Genomic DNA, 16,671 nt, shown 5'->3' with positions numbered 1-16,671 from the left:
AAAATTGTCAAAAGTCAACCAACTGTGCACTTAGGTTCTGCGCACTTTACTGTATATACACTATATCACAATAAAATATGGCTTTCAATTTTAAAAAGCAAGAAAGAAAAACCTAAGAAACAACTGAACTAATTACAGATATATAAACTTATCTGAATCCTGATTCTAATAAACACTGAGAAAACATCAGGGATCTCTGAACACTGACCTCATACTGGCAATTGTTGTTTTTAGTCACTTTCATGCATTGGAGAAGGAAATGGCAACCCACTCCAGTGTTCTTGCCTGGACAATCCCAGGGATGGGGGAGCCTGGTGGGCTGCCGTCTATGGGGTCGCACAGAGTCGGACACGACTGAAGCGACTTAGCAGCAGCAGCAGTCACTAAGTCATGTCCAACTCATTTGCACCCCCGTGGACTGCAGCCCATGAGGCTTCTCTGTCCATGGCATTTCCCAGGCAATAATACTGGAATGGGTTGCCATTTCTTTCTCCAGGGGATCTTCCCGACCCAGGGATTGAATCTGCATCTCCTGCATTAGCAGGTGGATTCTTTACCACTGAGTATTATTGATGATAGTAAGCAATTAGTGTTAACGTTTTAGAAATGATGGAAGTTACAATTGTATTTTAAAAACACACCTTGGTACAAACTGTCAGCTACAGAATATATAAACCAAGAGAATGTAAGGTACAGCATGGTTAATGATACTGTCTTGCATATTTTAAATGTTGCTAAGAAAGTAAATCTTACAAGCTCTCATCATAAGAAAAAAATTTCATAACTATGAGCAGTATATATCCCAAAGAGTAATTTTACATTCAATGTGAGGAAAAAGGCATCAGAAAATTGACTGCTCAGATGTGGTCACTGTTAACATAATGATGTGTATTTTCTTCTACATATATTTAAATCTCATGCTATTGTCATCAATATTTAACTAAGTGGAATTGTAGGTTTTTTCTTGATCATTTTAGTTTTGTATATGTAGGAATCTAGTTCCTATTATCATGACTGGGCCTTTAGGAATAAATATGATAACAATAAATCAATCAAATAACCTCCAGAGTAGCTTTTCAAAATTCTCTTCTAATTCTTCCTGTTCTCAAATCATCTCTAACACTATATGCATTTTCTAGACATTTATAAAAATAAGCTGAAAATCTGAAAGGTAATGATATTTTACATAATTTTATTCTACCTCATGCTTTTATCAGAGAAGCAGTGTTCACTGTTAAATAAAAATTTCTTTATTTGCTGATAGCTATGTTTCTACCTGCTATCACTTTTTCAATGCTCCTGTTAAATCCAGGATATCTGAATATAAATTATCTAATACGTCACTGGATATGATCTTGTTTCTTTTGTAAGCACAGTCCTTCAAACTATAGGCTAGAAATGTCATTTTATATTAGACAATTTTCTTCACAGGCCTAGAGAAAAACTTGATTCTGTAAAAGCTATTTAGTCAAAAGCTTTTTCTTAAAAACAAGTTTGAAGAGCCAAATAACTTACTTGGTCCTTATAAAGTTAATGGAAAGATAATTGAATATGTGATGCAAGCTCTAAAGGAAATCAGCCCTGAATATTTATTGGAAGGACTGATGCTGAAGCTGAAGCTCCAATACCTTGGCCACCTGATATGAAGAACTGATTGGCAAAGACCCTGATGCTGGGAAAGACTGTGGGCAGGAGGAGAAGGGGGTAGTAGAGGACACGATGGTTAAGTAGCATCACTGACTCAATGGCCAAGAGTTTTAGCAAACTCCAGGAAAAAGTGAAAGGCAGGGAAGCCTGGTGTATTGCAGTCCACAGGGTTGCAAAGAATTGAACATGATTTAGCTACTGAAGAACAACTGCCATAAATTTTTAAAAATCCTTCTTGAATCTCAATCCTATGCATTAATGGTATTTGAATATTTTAAAAAGAGAGAGAGAGATGCTGCTTGGCCAGGTGTATCTGTACCTTAATGCTATCTTAACATTTCCAGAATTTGGCTTTTCACTTTGTAGATTTAGAAATGCAAAGATGAATGGGTTATAGGGGGGAAAGCCATGCTGACTGGTAAATTATAAGCATTGCTGTAAAACAGCATCAAAGTTTACTAATATACAATGAGAAATAGGGGTCATAAGCAGACTTGTTGTAATTGTTAGTTCATGATCACATAATTTCCTACTGATTAACATGTCAATGTGGGAAGCCAAATTCTGATCAAAAGGTAACTTGGTGAGCTTAGTATCTGAAAAGGAAGCACTAATCTCATAATTATGAAAGATAGAACCATTAATCTGTTCAGTGTCCTTTGTTTCGTTACCTTGGATCTTTTACAGGTGCCTCTATACCAAACTCAGTCTTTATTCTGAAGAGTACACATTATAGCTGAAAAAAGTGAAAGTGTTAGTCACTCAGGGGTGTCTGACTGTTTGCGACCCATGGGCTGTAGCCTGTCAGGTTCCTCAGTCCATGGAATTCTCCAAGCAAGAATATTGGCGTGGGTTGCCATTTCCCACTCTAGGATGGAAACCAGAGATCAAACCCAGGTCTCCTGCTTTGCAGATGGATTCTTTACCATCTGAGCCACCAGGGAAGCAATTACAACCCTATAACATCCCTTAAAATCTACCCCCTCCAAATTTAGGAATTGTGGATATTTGCAAATTATATTCAATTCATGTATTGCATTTAACAGGGCTTCCCTGGTGGCTCAGCAGTAAAGAATCTGCCTGCCAGTGCAGGACACCTGGGCTTGATCTCTGGGTCAGGAAGACTCCCTAGAGAAAGAAATGGCAACCCTCTGCCCATGGGATTTCCCAGGCAAGAATACTGGAGAGGGTTGCCTGGCAGGCTACAGTCCAAGGGGTTGCAAAAGTGTTGGACACGACTTAGCAACAAAACCACCACCACCATGATGATGTATGTTAACTAGACCTATTGTGGTGATCATTGCAATATACAAATACTGAATCATTATGGTAAACCTGCAACTAATATAATGTTATATGTCAATTATACCTCAATGAAAAAAAGTATGTAAAAGATGTATGGAATTCAGAGGAAGTGATAAAACATCTCAGATTTGCAGCAAAATATACTAGTGATGGAAATACAGAGTGAAATAAATCAAGAGTCGATAATTATTAGTGTAGAGTTAATGGTATGTTAGCGTTCAGTACACTATTCTAGCATATGATTGAAGTTTTCTGTAATTAAAAAAAAAAGATTAAAAAGATTGCACATAGAGAACGTTAAGTTCCAATTCAGCTAAAAATGTTTCTATGGAGCATCTGTTGCACACCAAGTACTTTGTCTGTGTTTGCTGCTTTGTTACAGAAAAATCCATGTATGCTCAGTTGCTTTAGTCAGGTCCTACTCTGTGACCCTACAGACTGTAGCCACCTCTATCCAAGGGATTCTCCAGGCAAGAATACTGGAATGGGTTGCCATGCCCTCCTCCAGGAGATCTTCCTGATCCAGGGATTGAACTGGCATTTCCTGTGTCTTCGGCATTGCAGGCGATTCTTTACCCACTGAGCCACTTGGGAAGCCAATGGTCAAATACATGGCTGATATTAAAGTGGTCAAAATGCAATGCCTCGAATCCTAATTTACTCCCAGGGAGTGGCTCAATAAACTGATAAGAACAGTCCTTGAAGCACTGAAGGTAGTGCTTTCTTATTCCCAGAACCGCACTTTAAAACTCTAAAGCCAACATTTCAGTTATACTTAACTCCAATAGGTAACTTATGAAGTTTATAGCTCAGCTCTTTACATATGAAGTGATTCATTCATGATGTTGGTAATATTTACAAGAAACATGCCTGACATTCAGAATTCAACATCACATTATATAATGGATTTCTTCTTTGTAATGATACTGCTGTGCTTTATAAATATAGATGGCAACTATTACCTATGTATCATGAAATTAAGAAATTAGAATCTGCAGTTAGAAGGAGTTTTCCCTTTTCTTGTTTTCTTTGAGGTTTTCCATTTTATATTAATTTGAGGAACTGCATCACATTCTTCCCATCACAGACTCCACTTGTCCATTTTAAAAGGAAGTCTCAGAGATAAATTTGCTTCTAACTGATAAGAATTTAAAGTATGTAGTTTCTCTGAAGCCTTTTGAGGGTATGACTGATTCACTTCTTTGCCTCAATAAACAATCCCAGTTTCACAGCTATTATCTTCCCAAATCTAGAGAGTAACTTGTTGATCCATAAAATTGTCACATATTTATTTATAAGGCTACTATAGCCATCTGTCCTTTGGTCACCAGAAGCAATCTAATATTTCAAATCACACAGACTTTTTTTCTTGTATTTTGGATCACATTCAAAGTGTGGAGAAAAAAATTTCTCCTCCTGCCCAATTTTTCAATGGGACCAAGCCTGAGCTGAATAACACAGAAGCCTATTGGAGTTAACTTCTTCCAAGGAGTAAGCGTCTTTTCCAAAATTAAAAGCAGAGACATTGCCAGCAAAGGTCTGTCTAGTCAAAGCTGGTTTTTCCAATAGTCATATATGGATGTGAGAGTTGGACTATAAAGAAAGCTGAGCGCCAAAGAATTGGTGCTTTTGAACTGTGGTGTTGGAGAAGACTCTTGAGAGGCCCTTGGACTGCAAGGAGATCCAACCAGTCCATCCTAAAGGAAATCAGTCCTGAATATTCATTGGAAGAACTGATGCAAAAGCTGAAACTCCAATTGTTTGGCCACCTGATGTGAAGAACTGATTCATCTGAAAAGACCCTGATGCTAGGAAAGATTGAAGGTGGGAGGAGAAGGGGTCAGCAGAGGACAAGATGGTTGGATGGCAGCAGAAGACTGATTCAATGGACATGAGTTTGAGTAAACTCCAGAAGTTGGTGATGAACAGGGAGGCCTGGTGTGCTGCAGTCCATGGGGTTACAAAGAGTCAGACACGACTGAGAGACTGAACTGAACTGAACTGTTGGAGATGGGCTCCAGGTTACAAACACAAAGGCAGCAAGTGCAGTCCATTCATGATTTAGACTACAGGGGGCGTTCATTCTGAAGGATGGAGAATGGCTGGTTGGCACATCCCAGAGAAACATAGCCCAATGAAGCCTGTTGTCGTTTAGTTGCTAAGTCATGTCTGACGCTTGCAACCCCATAGATGGTAGCCTGCCAGGCTCCTCTGTCCATGGGATTCTCCCAGCAAGAATACTGAAGTCCGTTGCCATTTCCTTATCCAGGGGATCTTTCCGACCCAGGGATTGAACCCTTATCTCCTGCATTGGCAGGCATGTTCTTTATCACTCAGTCACCAGGGAAGCCCCCAGTGTTCTAACCTTCTACTAATTTACAGACCTTTCTGAGGTATAATTCAGGAACCCAGAGAAGCTGCTAGTGTAGACACTGAACCCACCAGATCCGCTTCAAGCTGATGCAGGTTACTGGAAGCATTCCTCCACCTCCCCATCTCCCCAAAGAGAGAATAAAGTCTGTTAAAAGTGAACCTCCAAGTGTGAGTGACATATTAACTCCAAAATGTACCTTGATTCAAAGCCAGGGCAGGGGCATAAATAACAATTCCAGTATACAGAATCTAGAGGAAAAAAGAAAACAAATAAATAGTATGAATTACCAAATGAAATATTGATATTTTTCTATAAATTTACTTATAAATTAAAAACCATAGTTTTAATATACTTTAACAAAATTTGCTTGTAACTTGAAAATGTTATTTAAGTGAAGTTGACTCTCCTTTTCTATTTGGGGTATGGTCATAGGTTACAAAAACCTTTTATGACCAATTTTATGTAAAAAGGTGGACTTTTCATGCAGTGCTTAGTGCAGATAGTCACTAATCCATCAATTCAAGTTTGAAACCAACTTTCCTAGATCTGGAACAATTTGAAAGAAAGAAAGGGTACAGATTTAAAAGGGCAATGCTTGTTCATATGCTTTCAAACTTTTGTAGATCACTGAAGATGTGGTAAAGCAGTGAAAAATTTGGAAACTTGTTGCAAAAGTTGGCATGACCACTAATTAAACAAAAGTGTAAATTTCCCTAAAATTTCCTGAGGGCCAACAAAAATTCTACTCTACCTTTTTAATATTATTATTCATTCATATACTTAACAAATATCTATTAATCTGGGGTACAACAGTAAGACAAATATGTTCTTTTTCTCAAAATATCATTTTCATTGCATCTGATCTTTCAAATACATAGAGGCTAATTCTATGATTATGCTATAAAACATACTATGAAAAAAACATATTATTCAGTGTTTGAATGTTTTATTAAATTGCATGAATAGATCTATAGAAGTAAGTCCTTCGAACAGTGGATTCTGAAGCTCCCCTCTTTTGCAGGAATTCACTAGCTTTCCACAGTCATCATATCGTCCAAGTTAAAGATTTGAAAATGTGACCCAGCCATCTTCTTAACATTTGTCCCCACTCTTACATTTCTGTTGGCACTTCTAATGATGATCCAAAGAGGGATTGAACTCCATGGTGGAATGCAAGCTACCAGCCTCAGCTCTGGGTCAGAATCTCTACCAGACCCCAGAGGGCTCTTTTCTTTCATACTGCAAGTGTTAAGGGCAAATATAATTTAAGATACATAGCTAGCAAAGATATAAAATGAAGCTAAGTTAAATAATTTACAAAGGCACTCTGTCTTGCTGTAGCAAAGCACTCTGTCTTGGGTAGCTTTTGACTGGAGAAATGGAATTATAAATAGGGATGAGATTAAAAACTCGACCTCCATTACCAAAATCATTCATGAAAGACTTAGCTGCCAAGAGGGAGATAGGTCTAAGTTATGTGACAATGATTGTGACAAGATGATGGGTGGGAAGCAATCTCTGTCACTGATGACTTGGCAAATCTTTGATTTCCATTTGTGCCAATCAGTAAATCTATACTTGCATATTTTTTAAGTATTGGATTGTGGGGGGATTGTTGGTTTTTTTTGTGACCCTGTGGGCTGTAGCCCACCAGGCTCCTCTGTCCATGGGATTTCCTAGGCAAGAATACTGGAGTGTGGTGCCATTTCCTTCTCCAGGGAATCTTCCCAACTCAGGGACTGAACCCGAGTCTCCTGCTTGGCAGGCAGACTCTTTACCACTGAGCAACCTGGGAAGCCCGTTGGATTGTGCACTTGGCTTTAAAAACTCCTCCTGAGTGCATGATGTTGTTGCTTTATACTCAGTGAGTATATCAATTAGGTTTTACAGTTCAATTTCTGAAAGAGTGCATTGATTCATTTTTTTTAAGTATGCTTTCAAGGAAAATTATTTTCAAATTTTTTCTTCCTATGTCAGCTAATATTTTCTATTAAATCTATTACTTAATATGCTGCAAAAATACTACAAAATATACAACGTGTTTTCCCTTTATTATAATTCCTACTATTAGCTAGTACATTTCCTTCAAATATCTTTGTCATCTAAGCCATGCCCTTACTGTCACTTTGGTAGGGACAGAGGGAGACATAAGAGGAAAAAGCATATTTTCCTAACCATAACTGTTGCTTGTTCAACATAATATTCAGTGTTCACTTAACTCACTGTTTTCTCAGGAAATAATGCATTTTCTGAGACAAGGTTTAATGATCTTAAGGATTAATGCTATGTAGTGACAGGCGTTTTTCCTTTTGTGTTTCCTCCTACGTTCAACCTCTTTTCTTTCACGTATTTATCAAAGAAGCTTGACCCAGGTGTTAAAACACTGTAGGTGTTAAAAAACACTGTAGATGGAAAGAAGATAAAATAAGTGAACTGACGGCTACTTACTGTTTGAACAATGAAGAGGATTGTTCCACAGAGACGAACACATTTGTTAAATCGAAGTTCTAAATACTGTTTCCAAAAAAAAGGAAAAATGGTTAATATGTAAAACTTCTGGACACTTTTTAAAAACCAGCAGCTTGAGAAGTAAAGGGGCTAAAACTTTAAAGAAACTTCATAACTAATTTTTATCCTGCATTTCTATTTCACTATTAATAGTTTAATTTAAATTATTTAAGTGTTGTTATTTAAATTAATATTTTATTTTAAAAATTATTTATTTTTTATTGAAGGATAATTGCTTTAAAGAATTTTGTTGTTTTCTGTCAAATTTCAACATGAATCAGCCATAGGTGTACATATGTCACCTGTATACAGTCATATGAATCATATGTACACCTATGAATCAGCCATAGGTGTACATATGTTACCTATGTACAGCCATAGATGTACAAATTATTTAACTTAGTATTTTAAGTTACAAATAGCAAAACTGACCCTTGTTTTAGAGAACAGTTCAAAATTTTTTTGTTTGTTTGTTTGTCTGTTTTTGGCCACACTGTGTGGCATGTGGGATCTTAGTTCCCCGATCAGGGATGCAACCTGTGTCCCCTACATTGGGAGTGCGGAGTCTTAACCACTGGACTGCTAGGTTAAGTCCCAGTTCAATGGTTTTAACACAGAACAGTTTCATCACCCCCAGAAAAGTCCTTCATGTTGCTCCTTTGTTGTCAAATCCTCTTTCCATCCCTAAACCTTGGCAATCACTGATCCATTCTCCATCCCTACAAGTTTTGCCTTTTGCAGAATGTTATACAAATGCAATTATTTTCTGCATTTTTAGAATGAACAAAGTGTGGTCTTCCCCTTTCTCTTGGCATCTACCCAATAAATTTCCCTTGATACACTTAAGGAATCAACCCTTTCCCACTTTAGGCAACTGTGGCAGAACTGCCAATCAAGGTGCCTTGCCTGGGCTAAAAGGCAGTCACATGACCGACACTCAGCCCGTCAGTTTCTCTTCTCAAAAGGTGAATCCTAGAGGCAAGATATAAAGACAGAAAATGATTGAACCAGAAAGCAGACCGATCCTGACAGTGTGGCCTGAAGAGGCTGCCCTGGCTTCTGTTCCTTTTCATAGTCTGTTTGCTCAGCTTTTCTTCCTATCCTGTGAGCTATGCCCATATCCTCACAATAAAAATTTTTAACTTAAATCAGCCTAAGTCCATTTTTCTATTCAAAGCCAACCTTGACATCTGCAATAGATTATAATAGAGAGGCATACCTCGTTTTATAGCACTTCTTTTTATTGTTGTTCACAGACACTGCATTCTTTACAAATGAAAAATTTCTGGCAACCTTCCAAGAAGCAAGTCTATTGGCATCATTTTTCCAACAGCCTTTGCTCACTTCATGTCTCTGTTTCACACTTTGGTAATTCTCCCAATATTTCAAGCTTTTTCATTATTGTTATGTTTGTTACAGTGATCTTTGATGTTGCTATTGCAAAACACCTACGACTCACTGAAAGCTCAGATGATGGTTAGCATTTTTTAGCAATAATGTATTTTTTAATTATGGTATATACATTGTTTTTTAGACAAAGAGCTATTGTACACTTAATAGACTAAGGCATAGTGTAAACACAACTTTTATATGCACCGAGAAAGGAAAAATCATGCAACTTGCTTTACTGCAATATTCACGTTATTGTGGTGGTCTGGAACCAAACCAGCCACATCTCTGAGGTAGGTCAGTAGTGTGCCTATCTCCTATTTATATATAGTCATGTGTCACAGAGTTAGAATCCTAGGACTTTACAGCTGGAAGGAAGCTGGGGTACGTGGTTTAGTCACTAAGTCGTGTCCGACTCTTGTGACCCCATGGACTTAGCCCACCAGGCTCCTCTGTCCATGGGATTCTCCAGGCAAGAATACTGGAGTGGGTTGCCATTTCCTCTCCAGGTGATCTTCCCAACCTGGAGATCGAACCCAGGTCTCCTGCACTGCAGGCAGATTCTTTACCCACTGAGCTACGAGGGAGGAAGCTGGGGTCCACGACTTTCTTTAACTTGAATAGTGTGACTACAATATACAGAGAATTTTAAGGCTAACAGTCTTTTCACATACGGAAGAAAAAAGAAGGAAAGAAAAACTGATATTTGGTAAATATTAGAGGAAAAGACACTAGATATTTTTGCTTCATAATTACAGATAACATTTATAACGTATTTGCTGCATGTCTTTTCCTCCCAGGTAAGTCCATGAGGTGGTTACTATACAAAGTGAATATTAGAAACCAGGACACTGGGGTACAGAGAGAAAACCAAGATTGTAACCTAATAATTGTTAGAGACAATGCAAATTTGGGACCATTTGATGTCAAACTCTGTGTACATAACCATTATGTTGTCCAAAATAGCAAGTAAACTGCCCATGCATTTAAGATTCATCCAGAGTGAGTGAGTGAGTGGCACTGACACACAGTAGGACCTCCTAAAATAACTGATAAGTAAAAAACACACAATGCTGTTCAGTGAGTACACTGGGGCAAGAGTTCCAGCCTTTGTTCCAGCCTCACTCCTCTTGAAAACGTGGATCAGAGTAATAATTCTTTCCTCTCTTACTCTGCAGGATTTTGGAGACCATCAAATGATGCAAATGGATGTCTTAAATCTAAGACATTAAGAAGCTGGTAACCAAAGCCACAGGCCTTGAGAATTTGAATCTTAGTAAATTACATGTGTTAAAATTATCTAACTATATTTTGAAAGACTTTTTAGAAAACCCAAGAGGTGTTTTGAAGCATGGAAACAGGGCACTGCTATTTCTTGTAAGTTGTTTTAGTAAAACTCTATTAAAAATAAATGTACATGAATTGAGAGAGAAATCTTGGCCTTTTCTAAGTATGTATATCCAAATTGGTGGAGATTAAAAAAAAAAAAAAAAACTGAGGAGGAAAATGTGATGGAGGTAAGAATGTAGCAGGTTTAACAAAATATATGTATATATTTTTCCTCACACAAGACTAACTCAAGACAGATCCAAGAATTCCAGTGTCATGACCATGTCAGTGACACTGCATGTCGAGTGAAAAAAGTGCACAACGTAGAAGCTGAGAATTATGCTTTATTCTGAGGCCTCACTGAGGACCATAGCCCAGGATGGCAGCCTCTCAGATAGCTCTGAGGAACTGTTCCAAAGAGATAAGGGAGGAGCCAGGATATAGAGGAGTATTTACTAGAGGCAAGGGAAGAATATGGAGTTGAACATCAAAAGATTACTGTTAGTCACAAAAAAACAGATATCTCAAGTTAATGATTTTAGTCCTTTTCTGTGTATGGAAAGATGCAAGAGTCTGAGCTGACTGAAATCCTTCCTTTCATAGACATCTTAGCTACTCAGGGCCAGTATCCTATTTGTCTCCACTCTCCCAGGGTGCACCGTCGATGGCAGCTGCGGTGGCTGATGGCTTTGTGGCCACACTGTTCTTTGTTTACTGCAATGGCAGAGACGTTCTTTGTCCACCTCAGCTACTGGGCTGCTAAAGAGATACTTAAAGACCAAGTCACTGATCTGTAGGCTCAGAAAGTAGCTCTAGGATTTCTTGACAAAGCTATAGAGTAACAGTAGGCATCTGTGTAACCAAGCAGGACCCTATGGAGCCTTCCCAGGACAGATTCTTGCCCCCATGTCCTCACCCTGCCTCTTGTTTATAGAAAAGCTGTAGACTCCCAGGCCTCCCTCAGTTACAAAAGTCTGGCCCAACAATTAATGATTGAAAAGATGTTGAATACATAGTGACAAAACTAGCAGTTGGGCCAGAAGAACTGGTAACAATTTAAACAGTAAATCATCCATATAGCAGTCACAGAATCTTTAGTTCCTTCTGGAAGTACCAAGATAACAGCATCTGATGCGCATTTTCCCAATTGCTTTACAGATGCTAAAACCTCCATCAAATGGAAGAAAACATCACCAAATTAACTGATGCCCCCAGAACCACTGGAGCCTGAGGATTGATAATGTTTACCCCTGTAACACTGCCTGGTTACCTCACTATAAACCTATCAGAGAATTGTGCCCAAAGTTATCGCATAGTCGGTGACTCCCCTTCCTCACCTTGCCTTTAAAAATGCTTCCCTAAAACGCATTGGGGAGTCTGAGTTTTTGATAATCAGCTGCCCCAGACTAATAATAAAAGCTTCAGTTTCTTTCACCACAACCCTGTGTATGGGCAAGTGGACCCAAGTTTGGTTTGATATCACCTATTGTCAGCCAAGATCTCTCATGATTCTTGGTACTTTGAATAATTTAGGGACATTAAGATTCCTATTGAATTTTGTTTTTAAAAAAGAGAGAGAGAGTAAGGGCAATGTAGTTTAAACACTTAGATTTTGTTGAATCCAGAAAGATCCTGAAGAAATGGGGAATGCAGTTGGGTTCCTGCATGATATTTTTTTCTATGGGCCTGGAATTTGTTAAACACCTCTCAGGACTATACCTTGAAAGCAGTGATAGACATCACAAATGCCTCTGAATAGCCTATTGTGTGTGTGTGTGTGTGTGTGTGTGTGTGTGTGTGTTAGTCGCTCAGTTGTGTCCAACTCTTTGCAATCCCATGGACTATAGCCCACCAGGCAACTCTGTCCATGGAATTCTTCAGGCAAGAATACTGGAGTTGGCTGCCATTTGCTTCTCCAGGGCATCTTCCTGACCCAGGGATGGAACCCGGATCTCCTGCATTGCAGGCTGATTCTTTTCCATCTAGGCCATCAGGAAAGCCCCATCGTATTGTCTCATAGCTAACAAATGGAAACTAAGGAGAAATTTCATATTTGTATAAGAATGCCAGGTCAATGCTGGACCTCTTATTCTGCATAGTTGACTCCAGCTCTCATCATAAAACAAAGAAAATACACCACATGAAAGAGTTTTCCATGACCAACTGCCAGAGACATAGCATAAAACCTAACTTCTCTGTCCCCAAAGGCCTGGCATCCACTAGTCAAGGACACCCCCTGTGTGCCCACAAGCCCTTGTGTCCTACATCACGTCCCTTTTGCCTTAGCCCTTCTAAGCTCCACTCGGGGTTATAACACTCACAGGAGCCTTCAGAGGCAGCCAGCAGTGCACCACTGCAGAGCCTCTCAGCATGTATCCACTTTGTTTCAGGCTCTCTTGTATAACTTAGTTTACTCCAGTTCTCTTAGTTTACAAAATGGGGCTCTCACAGTATAAGGATTATTTTGAGTATTGAGACAGAAAATGTATGTAAAACAGGCAGCCCAGTACCCAGCCTGTACTGAGCATTTGGCAAATGTTAGCTTTTTGCCATTTTTAGCTGGAGCCTTGCTAACTTAGCCTCCACCACTGCGGATGTGTGGGAAACGTGTTTCTGGTTGAGTTAATGTTGCTGCCCTGGAAAGGTACGGGTCAGTGATTACGAGAGGAGCAGTCATCTATGGTGACTGAAATCCTCATGCCAGGTTCTTCAAACCCCTTCTGGGTTTTGGAGTTGTTTAACTACAGATTAGAGCTCACAGACTCAAAGTGCCTGCAGATCTCATCAGGTAAAATACATAAGTTAATCGACCAGGCATTCATATATTAACCAGCTTGAAATAGTCCTCATATCCAATAAGAAATATGTTCTCTGACATCCCCCTCCAAACAAGAACTCCCTTCACACCTTCCTATCTTCTCTTTTGCATGTTTGATAAAGACTTAAATGCAGATAGATTTTTCTATCATAAGAAGTAACCATGCAGATGTAGCGAAGAGGCCTCAATACAGAAATTAATCGCAAATTAGAGCAGTGGCTATAAACTGAAGTTCCTGTCACCACAGGGAATGTGAGCCCTGAGTCACTAGTCTTTTTAAGTTTCAAAAGAAGCCAGAATCTGGAATTTTACTTGACTTCTCATCATCATCATTAAATGCTAAATTAACTTTTCCCTTGTGGCTCAGCTGGTGAAGAATCAGCCTGCAATGTGGGAGACCTGGGTTCAATCCCTAGGTTGGGAAGATCCCGTGGAGGAGGGAAAGGCTACCCACTCCAGTATTCTGGCCTGGAGAATTCCATGGGCTGTATTGTCCATGGGGTAGCAAAGAGTTGGACGTGACTGAGCAACCTTCACTTCACTTCACTTTTTTCAAGGCATTGTAAGGATCAGCAACAACCAAAAAGACTCAAGACTGAGTTTGGCTTGGGGCAATCAGTTTGTCACTTTTGAGCAAAACAAATTGTATCCTGCTCACTTCTGGGGTGATGACTAAACACTCTCAAATACAATGACCAGAGTGCAAAGAAGGCAACGCTACCCCAGGGGCACCTCGCCCTGAATGACATCACTGGAGCCCAGGCAGTTTGTCACCAACACCTGTTGTGCCATTACGGCCCTTCCCCAGCACCAGTTGAAGCAGCCTCACTGAGTGGTTGGGTCAGGGCAAACATTCCATAAGCTCAAGGACAAGGTGGCTGCTGAGAGGCTCAGCATCCTCTGGAATCGAACACTTCTGCAGCTTTGTCCACAGAGCACAGGGAACTAGGCCCGACCCCTGCCCTGAACTTTTATTCTTGCTGGACACTCCCATTCAACAGCTCTTTAAACTAAATCAAATGTTCACACTACCTTGCAAAGCCCTTTCTGGCAGACAACTTGAAAGAATCTATAATCAGTGGACCTGTGCAATTGGAAAGCCGGTTTCCTGAATCATCTCTCCACAGAGGCAGAAGGCAGAGCTGATGAGGAAATTTGTGGCCAAATTCTCCTAGTGATCCCAATGGAACCACCTCTACCATCATCACCCCAATATTTAGGGTCAACATTTATGCAGCCCTTACCCTGTGCCAGACACTATTCTAAACGCTATCGTTGCATCATCTCCTCTAATCCTCCCAACAACCAGATGAGGTAGGTGGTATAATTATTTCCATTTTGAGATTAAGAAAGAGGCACAATTGGTTAAGTGTCAGTACAGGTTCTCCAGCTAGTAAGTGGAGAATCCCGTCTCAAATGCAGGTGCTGGGACAAGAGAGTTAGAATCTTAACCATTTGGGTGCCTGCCCCTGAGTGGAAGGCAGGGGAGAGTACACACATTTTCCTGCTATCCTGGAAAAGTAAATGGAGTCCGAGGACCTGGAATGAGGGGATTCATTTCAAGGAGGAGGAGCTGAGACTTGAAAAACGGACCCTCCCCCAGGATAAGTTTAAAAATCTTTTCCCTTGACTTGGAATCAAAGATGTTAAAGCAGAAATCACCTTAGTGAACACTAGTCGAAATAACTCGGTTTACTTCAGAAGCCTCTCTTTTCCTTCAAGCTCATGAAAGTTAAGTCCCAAGATTTTTTTTCTCTCCTTTACAGAACACCTCTCCGGGAAAGGGGAGGGCAGCAGAAGTGATGGGTATGAACAGGGAGAGATTTCGATGTGGTGGTGAGTCTGCCCCCAGGAAAATTCCTCCAGGAGTCTGAAAAGTCCTCCTCTCCCCGCCCCGTCACCTCTCTCCGTGACCCCCTCACCCTTTACCTCGTAGGTGCTGGTAATGCCCAGTTTGTAGAACACAGGGAGGAAGACCTCCGCGCTGAGGACCACCACGAGGAAGTAGGTGATGGCAAAGATGCTGAATATGGCTCCAAAACGGTAGACCTCGGACGGGGTGCCCAGGACTGTGACGGCCGACATGAAGCTTGCGGTGAGGGACAACGCCACGGGCACGGCGGTCATCCTGCGGCCGCCCATCAAGAAGTCCTTGGAAGTCTGCTGGCCGCCCCCCGCGAAGGCGTAGTAGATGCCAATGACGGCCGAGATGAGCAGCATCCCAGCGAACACTACGTAGTCCCACACCACGAAGGTGCCAATGTCCCGCGGTGCGCCCATGGCCGCGCGGTCGCCGGGGTCCCACGAGCAAACTGGCGGCCCCGCGGCGCGCAGCCCGAGCCGGAGCTTCCCTTGCGTGCCGAGCACTCACTTATTCCCCAGTCGCACGCGGCGGGTGTGGCGCCCTGCGGGGATGAGAGGAGTCTGGCAGGTGTCTGTCCCTCCGCTCCCCAGCGCCCAGCGCAGCCTCTGCGCCCACCGCAGCCAGCAGAGCCCTCCGAAACGAGATTTCGGAGACACCCCACCCACGCGGCGCTGAGCTCTCACTGGGCTCCAGACCAAGGTGGCTCGCCTGGCACCGCGGACACCCGGGCAGGTGAGAACTGGAGCTTCCAGCCGCCTCTGGCGAATCTTCAAGGAACGCTCAGCGAAAATTTTATCAAGTGGCACCCGAGGAGACGCACTATTTAAATGAGCAGGTGACCTATCGGGGAGTGTGGGTCGAAGGGTAATTGTCACGCCTTTAAGCTTTCCGGTTCAACAGACCGGGTCCTTACGGGAAGGTACAGCTGGAGTTTTTAGACTGATTTATTTGATAAATTGATGGGTGATTTCTGTGACAGTGTGCAGTGAGCTGAGGTCCCAGTTCTTAGACAGGTAAGCAGTTATAAAGGAGAGGAACAAATCTGTGCTATTGGTTGCCTGTGTTTTTATTCAATGAACAATTTTCATCCCTAGCAGTTTCTCCTAGGAATGATAGTCGCTATAACATACATGTGTGTGTGTGCATGTGTATGCTCGGTTGCTCAGTGGTGTCTGACTCTTTGCAGCTCCATGGACTATAGTGGGACAGACTCTTCTGTCCATGGAATTTTCCAGGCAAGAAGACTGGAGTGGGTTGCCAATTCCTACTCCGGGGGATCTTCTTGAACCAGGAATTGAACTCATGTTTCTTGTGTCTCCTGCACTGGAAGGTGGATTAATAATACCTACAGTTTAATGAGTCTTACCATGTGACATGTAACATGCTTGGCACTTTGTACATTAACTACTGCAACTCTTACTATTACCCTTGACATAG

The 16,671-nt window shown here is 41.0% G+C and overlaps 1 protein-coding gene across 1 annotated transcript in view; it reads right to left on the bottom strand.

Annotated features, from left to right (window-relative positions):
• SLC5A8 (solute carrier family 5 member 8) overlaps positions 1-16,033 on the bottom strand; it is a 70,680-nt gene extending 54,647 nt beyond the window's left edge. The window contains exons 1-3 of the mRNA XM_005898588.2: positions 15,300-16,033; positions 7,775-7,840; positions 5,523-5,574 (exon numbers count right to left, since the gene is read on the bottom strand). Of these exons, the coding sequence (XP_005898650.1) occupies positions 5,523-5,574; positions 7,775-7,840; positions 15,300-15,650 (469 nt within the window). The 5' untranslated portion in view covers positions 15,651-16,033. The remainder of the gene's footprint in view (positions 1-5,522; positions 5,575-7,774; positions 7,841-15,299) is intronic.
• Positions 16,034-16,671: the final 638 nt, after the last annotated feature.

Source organism: Bos mutus, chromosome 5 (assembly GCF_027580195.1).
Source record: "Bos mutus isolate GX-2022 chromosome 5, NWIPB_WYAK_1.1, whole genome shotgun sequence".
In the NCBI taxonomy this organism is placed as follows: domain Eukaryota; kingdom Metazoa; phylum Chordata; class Mammalia; order Artiodactyla; family Bovidae; genus Bos; species Bos mutus.
The sequence above is the reverse complement of the archived record's forward strand: the minus strand, read 5'-3'. Positions and strand labels throughout refer to the sequence as shown.